General features: G+C 37.1%; 1 protein-coding gene across 1 annotated transcript in view; it reads left to right on the top strand.

Annotated features, from left to right (window-relative positions):
* TMEM131 (transmembrane protein 131) overlaps positions 1–14,789 on the top strand; it is a 242,518-nt gene that overhangs the window by 160,677 nt on the left and 67,052 nt on the right. Inside the window, exons 8-11 of the mRNA XM_040453962.1 lie at positions 4,663–4,743; positions 6,972–7,122; positions 7,227–7,283; positions 8,218–8,279. Of these exons, the coding sequence (XP_040309896.1) occupies positions 4,663–4,743; positions 6,972–7,122; positions 7,227–7,283; positions 8,218–8,279 (351 nt within the window). The remainder of the gene's footprint in view (positions 1–4,662; positions 4,744–6,971; positions 7,123–7,226; positions 7,284–8,217; positions 8,280–14,789) is intronic.

Raw genomic sequence — 14,789 nt, 5'->3', positions numbered from 1 at the left:
GATGAGATGAGATGAGATGAGATGAGATGAGATGAGATGAGATGAGATGAGATAATCCAACTCCTAATTTTACTCAATCTGTTAGGTACTGATTGTTTTCAAATTTGACATCTCTCCTCACTAGTTCCTGGTCTCTTTTATAGTCAGAGTGGCAAGTGTCACTCCTTTATGTGTTTCCTAAAATCCCCACCATACATCCCGAGAGACTTCCAACTATGTGACATTTGCTGCCACTGTAGGTTCTAGTTGCGTTGTCTGGTTGAAAGGAGATGTGGATGCTTTCTGGAATAGTTTATAATATCCACACCCAGCCTCCCCAAAGTTCTTTAGGACCAGTACTGCAGGCCTTAACAGTAGCTTGAACATAACAGGAGGAGGGAAAATACTACATATTGTAGTAAGCTACAGAGCTTTGACAACCAAACTGATTCTTGTCATCCCAGAACCCCCGGTAGAAATGTTCATGAACAATGAAAAAGAAAATGTAGAAGAGAAAAAAATGAGATTTTTAGAGCCTGAATTGTGAAATTATATGCTAAGGTAGCAAAAAAGAGGTTTCTTCCCAACGTTTGGCTAACAATTAGGTGAGCATAACTACTAATAAAAATACTCTACCCAAATTTGAATTATTTTTAGCTAGATATTTTCACTACAAGAGAAGGAAAGTCTCTTGTGTCCTGTTTTTACAAGTGAAAAGTATTTGTATTTCCTCTTCATCACTCGATCATTTATATCCTTTTGCTAAATTTAGATAATAATGTATTTTCTCTGTTTTGGCAAACTTTTATCAGAAATTATATAGAAACCTCATAAATAAATTCCTGCTGCTTTCTTTCCTTGACTGTTTTTGGTCAACTTATTTTTGTTGTTGTTGATGTTCATCTAGGCTTTTTCTAGTTATAGTATTTTAATTCAAGAATGTATACCACACTGGACTTTTCACCAGCATGCAGGAGAGCAAATGGAAAAACCAAAGCTGTCCTCTTAGAAAAAGTATAGATTTTTTTTTTTTAATGTTTATTTATTTTTGAGAGGAGAGAGAGAGAGAGAGCACACAGGCAGGGAAGGGGCAGAGAGAGAGGGAAACAAAGGATCTGAAGCAGGCTCCACACTGTCAGCACAGAGCCCGATGTGGGGCTTGAACTTAGGAATTCGGATATCATGAACCTGAGCTAAAGTTGGATGCTTAACCAGCTGAGCCACCCCAGTGCCTCACAAGTATGGGTGATTTATCTGAAAGGCACTCTTAACCTGATGGTTCTACAATAGGTTATACGGTGCCATTAGTCTTATCCTTAAATTTAAGAAAATACTGTAAACAGGAAATTGTATGTGATTTGTTTATTTTATATAAAACACAGATCCATTAGTATGTTCTCACTGAAAAAAAAAAAGTTAACAATTCAAACATGTAAAGCAAAACTCCCCTTGAACTTCTACTTTTTAATCCAGTGCTGTCCACTAGAACTTTCTTTGATGGTGTGTCTGTATCTGCTCTGTCCAGCAGCCACTAGCCACACGTGGCTAATGAGCAGTTGAATTTGTGGCTAGGGGTGGCTAAGAAACTGAACATTTATTTTCTTTTCTTTCTGTAATTTTAAATGTAAATAACTCCAGGTATCTGGTAACTGTTGTGTTAGCTCAGCTCCAGTCCCAGCCCCTCCTCATAGATACTACTCATATGATCTTGGTGCACCAGATCAGACCTCATTCAGGGCACTTGTACACATATATGTGGACACACAAAAATAAACACTCTTTGCAAAACTTTTTTACACGAACTATATTCTTTATATTTTGCCTTCGTTTTTTTTCTACACTTTATTAAATTAGAATAAATAGCACTGGACTTAAAATCAGTGGTATGTCACATTCCTAATTTTAATGTGATCTTTCCTTTGAATTTTATAATGTAGTCTTTTTCTGTACCCATTTCTTTATTCCTTTCCCGATAATCAGTAGTCTACCCTTTAATCTTCTGTTTCCACACATTGTTAGATTTGTTTCCTTAATACCTTGGAAGTTGAAATGAATAATATGTGATGTCTTCTGGTTTTTTCAGAAAAGATTCTACAGTCACTCCATCAGTTAAGATGGTATTACTATTGGGGTACCTGAGTGTCTCAGTTAAGCGTCCAACTTTGGCTCAGGTCATGATCTCACAGTTCATGAGTTCAAGCCCCACATCAGGTTCTCCACTGCTAGCACGGAGCCTGCTTTGGATCTTTGTCTCCCTCTCTCTGCCCCTTCCCTGCTCACATGCTTTCACTCTCTCTCAAAAGTAAATAAACATTAAAAAAAAAAAAAAAAGATGGTATTACTGTCAATACAACTGGGACCATAGGGGAACACTGTACTAAATCAAAAGGTAGGTAATAATACTTAGGAAATCTTAGCTCGTTAGTTTTTGCTAAATGCATTACTCTAACAACATAACACACAAAACCTTTAAGTTCATACTAAAGCATTGCTGTTTTTCCTGCATTGTCCTTTCTTATGTATTCCTGAAGGACTTATGTGATAAAACAAGTGAAGGTTTTCCACCCATTCTTTTACTTCACTCCACATTTGAATTTAATTAATATATTATTTCTTTTTAAGAGATAGGGTTACCTGCCTTGAAAGGAAAGTCTCCAACGGAGAACCTGGGTGGCCCAGTTGGTTAAGCGTCCAACTTGGCTAAGGTCATGATCTCGCTGTTTGTGAGTTTGAGCCCTCCATTGGGCTCTAGTGCTGACAGCTCAGAGCCTAGAGCCTGCTTTGGATTCTGTATCTCCATCTCTCTCTGCCCTTCGCCCGCTAATGCTGTGTCTCTCTCTCTCTCATAAATAAACATTTTTAAAAATTTAAAAAAAAAAAAAAAGGAAAGTCTCCTGCCATATGACCCATTCTATCCCTAGGTATTTACCCAAGAGAAAATAAAGCAGATGTTCACACAAAGACTTATACAATGCAGTGTTCATAGCACCTTTATCCATAATGACCAAAAACTGGAAACAACCCACATGTCCATCAGTAGGTGAATGGATCAATAATTGTGGCATAGCCATAAAATTGAAAAGAAATGAACTCTCCATTCCATCCACGTTGCTACAAATGGCCAGATTTCATTCTTTCTCATTGCCAAGTAATATTCCATTGTATATATAAACCACATCTTCTTTATCCATTCGTCAGTTGATGGACATTTAGGAACTGGAGAGTGTTATGCTGAGTGAAATAAGTCAGGCAGAGAAAGACAGATACCATATGTTTTCACTCATATGTGGATCCTGAGAAACTTAACAGAAGACTAGTGGGGAGGGGAAGGGGGAAAAAAAAAAGTTACAGAGAGGGAAGGAGGCAAACCATAAGAGACTCTTAAATACTGAGAACAAACTGAGGGTTGATGGAGGGTGGGGGAGAGGGGAAAGTGGGTTGATAGGCATTGGAGGGCACCGGTTGGGATGAGCACTGGGTGTTGTATGGAAACCAATTTGACAATAAATTACATATATAAAAATAAAAGAAATGAACTATTAATACATACAACAACATGATGAATCTCAAAATAATTACACCAAGTTAAAGCAGCTTGACACAAGAGTATATACTGTATGATTCCATTTATATAAAGCTCTAGAAAATACAAATTAATCTAGAGTGGCTGAGCTCAGCTCATTGGTTGCCTAAGGATATAGGGGGACAGAGAGAGACAGGTAGATTGCAAGGGGCATGAAGAAAATTTGGAGATAATGGGTATATTTAATGTCTTAATTGCAGTGGTAGCTTCACGCCTGTATATGTATGTCAGAATTTATCAAGTTGTACAGTTGAAATATGTGTTGTTTATTGTATATCAGTTATACCTCAGCAAAATGGTTTTTAAAAATCATGAGTATAGATACAAGCCACAGAGGTATTATTAATGGTTCCTATGGTTTTGCCACCAAGAGAAACCAGATATTCTCATAGTGCTTTAAAAATGTTACATATATCTCAGAATAACATATTCTTCACTATTTCACAATTATAGTGGTTATTAGATCTGCTAAAGCTTGTTATAAATGTGTGAATAAAGAAGCATTTGTGTAACTACAAGAAATATAAAATTTATATTTCTAAAATTTGATAATTTCCATAAACTATTTTTCCTTTGAAAATAAAAAGTGTTCTATGGATAGATTTTCTTTAATCCAGTGTCTGAAATAACTATACTGTTTCTAACTTTAATGTTTTAAATTTATCTTGTTTTAATTAAAAATAATCACCATTGGGGAGCCTGGATGGCTCAGTTGGTTAAGCATCCAGCTTCAGCTTGGGTCATGATCTCATAGTTAATGAGTTTGAGCCCTGCATCGGGCTCTGTGCTGACAGCTCTAAGCCTGGAGCCTGCTTCGGATTCTGTGTCTCCCTCTGTCTCTCTTCCACTCCCCCACTTGCACTCTGTCTCTCTGTATTTCAAAAATAAATAAATGTAAAAAAAAAAAATCATCAGTGCTCACACATCTGAAGCACTGACTCCAGTGATAAGACATGAGACTTATCCTACTTTTTTATATCTATAAACATTTTTAAATTTTTCTAAGACATAGGATGTCAGACTTATTTCTGTATAACAGCAAATCACTTGGGTTGAGAATATGATTTTGAGCTTAACCATCATGTCCTGTTTCATCACAGGTTGTAGAAATGTACTCTAGTGGAGGAGATCTTCACCTAGAACTCCCAACAGGTCAACAAGGAGGCACCAGAAAACTGTGGGTGAGTGCTGGCATATTTCTCTCTCGATTACTTGCTCAAATACACCAGAAAATGGTTTAACTTCCTATCACATGAATAAATGTGGGTGACTCCCCCTTAATAATATCTTAATATTAAATTTACATCAGATATTCTTGAAAATTGGATGATACAGGGAGAGAAAAGTATAAGTAATTTTTGGAAAGAGCAGTGAACAAAATTGGTGGGAGCTTTAACCCACTGTGTAGAAAGGAAGAGATTTCAACTATCCACAGAGTTATATTGGTAAAGTTGTCTCTGACTCTAACAATTTATAATGTGCTTTTTATACTAAGATTTAAAAAAAAAAAAAAAACCTCTGGGAAGGATCCATTATATGTTTGAGGTAGAGAATTGAACTTTCGGACTTATTGTTGATAGAGATGACGTTTTCGGAGGGAATGTAGTCAAGCCCTTGTGACGACATAGAAAATTTTAAATTCTTAGGTGATCTACATCCACCTTTAATATTATTGACTATTTAACACTAGTTTGTGTCAATGCTTAGAGAACCCCTGTTTCTTAGAGAATACCAGGAAATATTAATCAATGAATGTGTAGCAACTACCTTATTTGTGAAGTTTCCTGCCTTAGGAGAGTTTTTCTTTAAATGTTGTTTACCAAGCTTTAATCAAAGAGGGGAAAGGCACAGTAAACACAGTTCTTATACTGAAGGCACTCTAATCATTGCTTATCCATAATTGAAGACAACGGACTTTACCAATATGAATGAGTTCTGAAGATCAGATTTATTTATTAATTGCTCTGTTAAACACACGTAGCCTCTTGTTCTGTCTTCTGACCAGTCTCAACCAAGGAAGGGATGCAGAAGGGACATTTTTAGGATGTTCACTTGAGCAATTAGAAACAAATTTGTCAGGATTTGGTTAACTCCCCAGATATAGAAACACACTGGCAAATAGGAATATGTAATGGATGGTTCATTTATATCCTTTCACAAAAATGTTTTATCTTGAAATTATGTTATTGTTTGAAAAGCCTTTGAGAGAAGTAGTATATAAAACAATGCTTCAGAGAATTAACTATAAGCTATTAAGTTTGTATAATTCTACGTAGAAGAGCTAAGAATTTACTGTGAAATATAATTGGTATCTAATAAACATAAGAGAATTCATATTTCTAATTAGTTAAGAACTGTAATGAATGGTAGCAGAGATGGCATAATGTTTTAATAATCCCAGTGGCTGCAAGAAAAGATAAAGTTATTCTTCTTCCTACAAACATAGAGTAAAAATAAAAGTCAATTGGCCTTGACCTCACCCTCAGCCCATTTCAGTGTACATAAGAAAAGCCCAGAGACCAAGTCAGCTCCCTAGAGATGGGGAAGTGGATGGTGCATCTCTTGTGGCCCCAGGAGGGTTCCAATCACTTCTTTCCTACTTTGAGGCTAAAAAGTTAAGAGAATAGAGGTAAGTGAGATAAATAATAAATTCTAAAACATAGGGATTTCCTTAAATATGCCAGAAGGTATGTACAGAGAAATTCTGATGGTCCCAAGCAAGCCAGATTGTTGTAAAACCAGGAAAAGAAATCCATCTCAAAAAAAAAAAATTTTTTTTTTGCCTCAATAAATCTTCCCTCTAGTGTATTTGTCAGTGTTCTCTCATTACAGGCCTGAAAATTTTTCCATCTTCCTTGCTAAGAGACTTATTGAAAGCAGTTGGTCAACTGTGGATTTGCCTGAGAAGCTTTGTTGTGTTAGGTTTTAAATGAAAGGACAGAGAGAGTCCAAGCTCTCTTGATTATTATTTAAAGAGATTCCTGTAGATTTCTAGAAAAGGATTTCCCTTCAATGCTGACATCTCTATTTGGTGGAGACTCTTAGTACTGAATTATATGTCCAAGCATCACACTAAAAGATAACTGGTTTTATAGATTAATTCTATCTTTTAATGATAATTTTGCAACTGAAAATTTTATTTCTTTCACTTGGCTCAATTTTACATATCATGCTTCCTCAGTTCTAAGATGGGCTTCTTTCACATTGTAATATTCTTCACGTTGGAGTATGTGTTACAATCCATGGAATATATCCATTTAAATGGCAGTGTGTTGGTTTTTTTTTTTTTTCTTAGTAGGTATATAAAATAATAATGCATCCTCAGTCAATGTTGTTTTCTTCAAAAAACTATGGTGGCTTTTGCACCATCACAAAAGCCGTGCTACATTATGGTCTATTAACTTGTCAGGAAATTCCTCCTTATGAAACCAAGGGAGTGATGAGAGCCAGTTTTTCATCCAGGGAAGCAGATAATCACACCGCCTTCATCAGAATAAAGACAAATGCTTCAGACAGCACAGAATTTATCATCCTTCCTGTGGAGGTAGAAGTTACAACAGGTTAGTAGAAAACCAGAGGAACAGTAAATGCATTTGTTTTGTATTCAATACATCTTAACTTTGGGCAAAGAAAAATCTAATGGTTTACTTTTCTGTCTTCCAAGCTCCTGGAATTTATTCCTCAACTGAAATGCTAGATTTTGGTACACTACGAACACAAGGTAAAAAAAAAGGGGGGGGGGGGGGGAGAAGACAGTATTTTTATAAGTCTTTAAAAAACAAAAATGCCTCTGTTCAGTGCTGAATGGCTCTACTTTTAACTCCTTTGTAGCTCAGCTTTGAAATTACTTGTCAGTGGGTTGCATGATCTTATAGAAACCTTCTTTGGGGAACTTCAAGCCCTCACAGGTTAATACCCCATTCCTCTGAGGGCTACCATTGCTTACCAGGTAGGAAAGCAAGGTCATAAGATAACTTAAGGGAATATTGAGGCATAAAGTAGTTTCTGAGTTTTTAAATCCAAGTTTTCACCTATTCAGTTATGCTTACTCCTTTTTTTAACAGTAAATAAGAGGGGGGGGGGAGCTTTACTTCTGGATTTTTATTTAGAAATGGATTACTCAGTTGCATTATAATAGCATAATGTTAAATTATGTCCCAGATGGTCAAAGAAAAAATTCAAATTCTAAAATTGAAAATGCTCTGGTTAAAGGATTTATTAAGGAAAAAATAGAAATACTTATAATTTGGGATTTCTATGGACCATATGTAATTAGAAGTTGGTTGTTGAGGATTGGAGATCCCTTTTTGAAAATTAGATTTTTCACACTGATAATTTAACATTATTAATTTGCTTCCTTATGCTTTCCTAGAGAACTAAAAGATTAGTAATAATGTCTAATTTCACTAAAAAAATATGTTTTGTTCTGATTTTTGGTCTGGTTGTTTAGGAGGGGACAGTTCTTATACAGTGTCCTTGTGAGTAAGGTGATTGCTATTTATGAGTTAGGTGGAATCACATTCTTTTTATTAATGTGATTATAGTTCTTTTTCACATTCTAGAATAGATTCAATCTGATATCTAATAAGGTAAAATTCTAGTTTGCCATAAAGCACTTCTGTTAAAGAAATATTTCTTCTCTTCAATTTTAACAGATCTACCAAAAGTTTTAAACCTTCATTTATTAAATTCAGGAACAAAAGATGTACCAATAACAGTAAGTTTTTACTTATTTTCTCCTAATTTATATATTCTTTGTTTTTAAACTTATGACCACCTTAAAACTAATTAAACTCTTCCTCTAAAGGATTCTGTTCTTTGGTGGCCTAATGACACTTTGGTTCTAAGTGTGATGTGAGAAACCTGTTCTGCCTCTAACCACCAAATTTCAAAGATGAGAAGGAAAGTAGGTGATCTTCCCCAAGCTAAGTCTGAATCAAAGTTCCTGAGGTTCTTGTTGAGGCAGAATCATACAAGAGGCTTGTGGATTCTGATAAACCCTAGGATGTATGCCATGTGCAAAGAAAAACAAGTTATAAAGATTCCATCAGGTTTGGTTGTTAGACTTAAGGTATGGGTAAATGAAAAGGAAAAAAGGTTCAGATGAATTGGGAAGGGAAATAATAATAAAGCAAAGAGATATGGTAGGTAACATTAGAATGCTATTAACATCTGTCAAAGGTACCCCTTCCACCTGGCAGCTATTATAGTATACTAAATAGCAGACTATAAACTGAGGTCATCTCTTCCCCTCACACATGCACATAGAACAAGTGACTTTTATGTCTTACAGTGGAATTGAGGAGCCAGTACACAATTTTAGGGAAAAAAGTAAAAGAGAGCTATCTGGATTTTGCTTTGGCCCACAACCTCACCTTCTGGTGAAGTCCACAAGATACATACATAGGGAATAATGGAAAAAGAAAGCAGTACATTTTTATTATAATGTGTGCTGATTCAGAAGCCTAAATTCAGAGAAGTCTGATAAAATAATATAGATCAAAGGGGCATGAGACTTAAGGGACCTTTGTCCATCCAGGGCCAAACCCAGAGTTTACTGCCAACTGGTGGAGTAGACCAAAGAGAGAAGAGTTTATAAACCCTAAATGAGGGAGCAAGATTGGGTAACCATATTTTAAATTTTTTTTTAATGTTTTTATTTATTTTTGAGACAGAGAGAGACAGAGCATGAGCAGGGGAGGGGCAGAGAGAGAGGGAGACACAGAATCTGAAGCAGGCTCCAGGCTCTGAGCTGTCAGCACAGGGCCTGACGCAGGGCTTGAACTCCCCGACTGTGAGATCATGACCTGAGCTGAAGTCAGACGCTTAACCAGTTGAGCCACCCAGGCACCCCAAGGAGGTAACCATATTTTAATGCACAGTGACTGTGCTCATGAGTGGGATCACATTCTGGGTGGTGTCCTGCCATCTGACCTAGTATTTCTTCCTGCTAGGTAGAAGAACTGGGGGAATGGGTTTTGTAGAATGCTTCCCCACTATGCAGTGGGCTGAAACTGCCCCACTTGGAGTTCCTGCCTGTCCACTCTTGGCAGCCTGAGAGCAGGCTGAGAGCAGTTGCCTGGGTCTGCCGTGATACATACCCGTACCCCTCAAGGATCCTCAAGGGTTGGGACCCCACTGCAGGTGACAAGAAACAGCTCTTTTGACCTGGCCACCCTGATACCATTGAAACAAAACACAAAAGCAGTGAGCAGCAGCATTATGTCCCTTGTTTTTGTTATTTTTCTTCTTTGATAGCAACAAAGGTCCCTTAGTCTATGTATTTTTATATGCTTGCTTTCAAAAATATATTCATTTTTTTATTTAGTGACTTTGTTTTTTTTAATTCAGTTTTTTGAAAGATTGTCATCAAAGTCTCTATGGAATGAAATTGTCAGCATGTTCTCCGGTAGTGACCTTTTACATAAGAAAATATTACAGTGAATGTTCCTGTGTATAATTTCTTTTTAATTCCTATTTATAGCAATAATTAATTACACTTTTCAAAAAATACATAATGGTGATTGTTGCTATATTAAGTGATTAGTGATTGGTTTTGGCTCTTTATAGTGAAATTTTCACAAATCTATAGAAAAATAAGCAAAATAAGGACAGTATAAATGTTTCTAAAAATATGAGTTGCATGTATGTTAATGCAAACACCCTTTCTAAACAAGGACTGTTCTGCAATAATATGCTTTGTTTTCTTTGTTTGATGTTAAAATATCAGTTATTTTATAAAGGTAGTAGATAGCTGTTTTGCTAGTGTTGTGGTTTCCAATAGAATGATTTGGAAAGTATTCTCTCCTTTTTGGGGCGCCTGGGTGGTGCAGTCGGTTAAGCGTCCGACTTCAGCCAGGTCACGATCTCGCGGTCCGTGAGTTCGAGCCCCGCGTCAGGCTCTGGGCTGGTGGCTCGGAGCCTGGAGCCTGTTTCCGATTCTGTGTCTCCCTCTCTCTCTGCCCCTCCCCCGTTCATGCTCTGTCTCTCTCTGTCCCAAAAATAAATAAAAACGTTGGAAAAAAAAAAAAAAGAATGAGTTGGAAAGTATTCTCTCCTTTTGGGGCAAGAATTTGTGAAGGATTGTCGTTAACTCTTCTTTAAATGTTTGGTAGAATTCACCAATGAAGTCCACTGGGCCTGGACTTTTATTTGTGGGAGGTTTTAGAATTCAATCTCTTTAGGCCTATTCAGATTTCTATTTCATCTTGGTCGGTTTCAGTGACATGACTTTTCTAGGAGTGTTTTCATTGCATCTCAGTGTTCTAATTGGATGGCATACCACTGTTCATAGTGTTCTCTTCTAATACTTTTCTTTTTTCCCTGTGAAGTAGATGGTAACATCCCATTTATCATTCTTGATTATAATTAATTTAGTCTTCTCTATATTTGAAAAGTATTTTGAGTCAGTCAAGCTAGAGGTTTGTCAATTTTGTTGGTCTTTTCAAAGAACTAATGTATGGTTTTATTAATTTTCTCTATTTTTCTTTGTTTGCCATTAAAACATCCTTTTATTTGATGAATCAAGTAGAGAGTAGGAGACTCCCTTTATTCCCCTGCCACTATCATCCTCACATTTGCAAACTAAAAAATTAGAAAACCTGTTAGTCTTCCCTCCCCAACCATAAACACATACACACACATCTTAGGTTTTACCAGTCAATGAAATGCAGAGGCCTTCTTATCCCTGTTCTGTGTTAACATTTTAAAATCGTTCTTTACACCAAGAATTGTGATTCTTTTTGTTCAAAAGTCTCGAGGTTAATTTATCAGACTTTCCTCCATAATAGAGTATAATTCCTTCTGCTAGATATTTCAGATTGCTTTGGCTCCAGCCTACTTTTATCTTCTTTGAACTTTTTGATACTGATTTCTTTTGTAGCCCAATTGACCACATAGAGCACATGTACTGTATACATGGTAATGTAGGCACCACTCGTCCCAGTTCTTTTTCTCTCCAAAGCTCAAGTGTTTTCTCCACTGAGAAATCATCTGGTAGCATAGCTTCTTGGTGACACGTTCAGAGATACCTCTTTAGCTGTGGACGGCAGTTCATTTGCCTGTGGGGCAGACACTGGCTGTTGTTGATGGATCACCCTGCTGTTGCCTCAGTTTGAGATGTCAGATAATTTTTATTTTAGTGTGTTCTCCATGCTGTTTGCCCGTGAGTGGTTTCTTCCATCTGTAGGATGCCTTGCACCAAGCAGGGTCGTTAATGAGAACTTTCATGTCAGGCAGACTTCAGGCCTGCAGTCACTTCCCCAAATGTGAGGATTTAGAGATTTGATGGCAAAGTACCTTTACATAGCCCAAACAATCTTCTCTCTTTTTTTTTTTTTTTTTTTACATACAATGAATGGACCAAAATAAATGTCTTTTACAATGTCTTTTACAATAAACATTTTCTTTAAAAGTGAAATTATCAATCTTAAGAATATGAATGAGAGGCACATGGGTGGCTCAATTGGTTAAATGTCCAGCTCTTGATATCAGATCAGGTCACAATCTCATGGTTCATGAGATCAAGCCCATGTAGGGTTCTCTGCTGACAGCCTGGAGCCTGTTTTGGATTCTGCGTCTCCCTCTCTTTGCTCCTCCCCCACTTGCGTTGTCTGTCTGTCTCTCTCTCTCAAAAATAAATAAATAAACATTTTAAAAAATTATTTAAAAAAAAATGAATGAAAAAATACTGTTGTATTCAGTTCAATTATAACAGAATTAAAGAGGCAGTTTTAGGATACATTATAAGTGAACATTTTTGTTGTTACTCTGGGTTATGCACTGTGCTAGTTTCTTTACATAGATTACCTTATTCAATACAACAGTCCTATAAAGTACACAGGTTCTAGTTTTCCAAATAAGGGAAATGAATCAGCTTTTTTAAAAATTTTTTTTTAACGTTTATTTATTTTTGAGACAGAGACAGACAGAGCATGAACGGGGGAGGGTCAAAGAGAGAGGGAGACACAGAATCTGAAACAGGCTCCAGGCTCTGAGCAGTCAGCACAGAGCCCGACGCGGGGCTCAAACTCACGGGACCTCGAGATCGTGACCTGAGCCGAAGTCGGATGCTTAACCGACTGAGCCACCCAGGCACCCCTGAATCAGCTTTTTTTAAAAGTGACTTCTTCAACCATAAAAACTCAAAAGTTACTTGAAGGTATATTAGTATATAATGACACCATCAAGTCTTTATAAATATATCATTTTAATTTCATATTCAGTATTTCTACTAAAAATCTTTTAATCTATAATATATGTCTGTATATCTGCATTTGTAGCTACGTATGTATGTATTTTTCCTAATATCCAGAGCCTACACTCTGCCAGTGTTTTGTTAGTTTCTTCTTACTTCCTCATTCATTATTCCGTTTAATGGGCATCAACTATATGCCAGCTTCTGTGCGAGGTGTGTGAGAACATAGCAGTAAATCAGATAGCCAAGGTTCTTGCCCCTATTGAGCTCACTTTTTAGCTGTGAGACTGATGACAGACAGGTATGCAACAAAATTGTAAATCAAACCAAGTTCTAACAAAGAAAGAAACAGAATAGAATGTAAGTGAGGGAGGGAGATGGTTAGACAGGGTTGTCTCAGAGGAGCTGACATTTGAGGTAATAAATGAAGAGTAAGAAGTTGGCACCCCTAAGAAAGCTAGCTGACAAGTGTTACCATCAAAGGGAACAGCGATTGCGGGGCGCCTGGGTGGTGCAGTCAGTTAAGCGTCCGACTTCAGCCAGGTCACAATCTCGCGGTCCGTGAGTTCGAGCCCCGCGTCAGGCTCTGGGCTGATGGCTCAGAGCCTGGAGCCTGTTTCCGATTCTGTGTCTCCCTCTCTCTCTGCCCCTCCCCCATTCATGCTCTGTCTCTCTCTGTCCCAAAAATAAATAAATGTTGGGAAAAAAATTTTTTAAAAAATAAAAAATAAAAAAAGGGGCGCCTGGGTGGTGCAGTCGGTTAAGCGTCCGACTTCAGCCAGGTCACGATCTCGCGCTCCGTGAGTTCGAGCCCCGCGTCGGGCTCTGGGCTGATGGCTCAGAGCCTGGAGCCTGTTTCCGATTCTGTGTCTCCCTCTCTCTCTGCCCCTCCCCCGTTCATGCTCTGTCTCTCTCTGTCCCAAAAATAAATAAACGTTGAAAAAAAAAAAAAATTGAAACCTCAAAGGGAACAGCGATTGCAAAGGCCTGAGGCAGAAACAACTTTGGATGTCCTGGGAAAGAAAGGAGGGTTGAACATAAAGGGAGGGCCAGAGGGTTGATCCTGGTTTTCTGGGCTCTGGGAGGTGTTTAGATTTTATTATAAGTGCAACAGCAAATTACAGAATTTTAAGCAAGGGAGAGACATCATTTGATTTATGTGTTATAAAGGTCTTAGTAGCTAGTTTGTGGAGAATTCACTGCAGGAAGTTAGGAGTCCATTGCAGTGGTCCACTTGAGAGGTAATGTTAGCTTAGACTTCTTACCTTATCAGCCAGGAAACAAACCCATCTACCATGAAAACTGAGTTATAAGAGAGCTTCCTAAGGTTTTTTCCTGTATCTTGCTACATAATATGCCATACTTAGAGACTGACATATTTTTATAAATGTCCCACCTCTGTCCATTTCACAAATATATAATATCTTTAGGATGACCTAGGCATTGCCAGAAGCTGGAGGGTTGTTGGTTTTTTTTTTAATTCCCCTTAAAGGAATTCAGAGTTTCTTCATCTTTCTAGATATGGGACTCCTGAGGCAAGCATCTGAAAATAAACAGTTCTCACCTGTTAATGGACAAGATACTCAGGTTCAAGCCTGTCTGACTTTGATTGTCTGTAATGCAACTTTGAGAATATGGTTTTTCCTCAACACTTAAAAAGCATTAATGCAGTATAAATGATGGAATAAATTTGCTTTGAGATATCTTAAGAGGAACATTTGCATGAAGTTTCCTTACTAATTGATGAATAAGAATGACAGATATACTTTAATTTTACCAGTGTAAACTTGATATGAGCTTTAATAAATTTGTGTATCCGTTGTTAGAAATACAATTGTTACATACTGGAAGGTTATTTTCCTTTTCAAATGTTTTACTAAATAGTTTTAGAATGTGCTGGGCCTTTGAATCTCACTTGAGAGTTACTGAACATTAGTTGGGTATGAATATTGTGAGAAAAGGCTAGAACTATATTTAGAATATGTGCAAGCTGCCTTTCCCGGGAATCTTGCCATATTTTTTTCTACTTCT

Source organism: Herpailurus yagouaroundi, unplaced genomic scaffold (genome assembly GCF_014898765.1).
Source record: "Herpailurus yagouaroundi ecotype Mexico unplaced genomic scaffold, PumYag 210, whole genome shotgun sequence".
Taxonomy (NCBI): domain Eukaryota; kingdom Metazoa; phylum Chordata; class Mammalia; order Carnivora; family Felidae; genus Herpailurus; species Herpailurus yagouaroundi.
The sequence above is the reverse complement of the archived record's forward strand: the minus strand, read 5'-3'. Positions and strand labels throughout refer to the sequence as shown.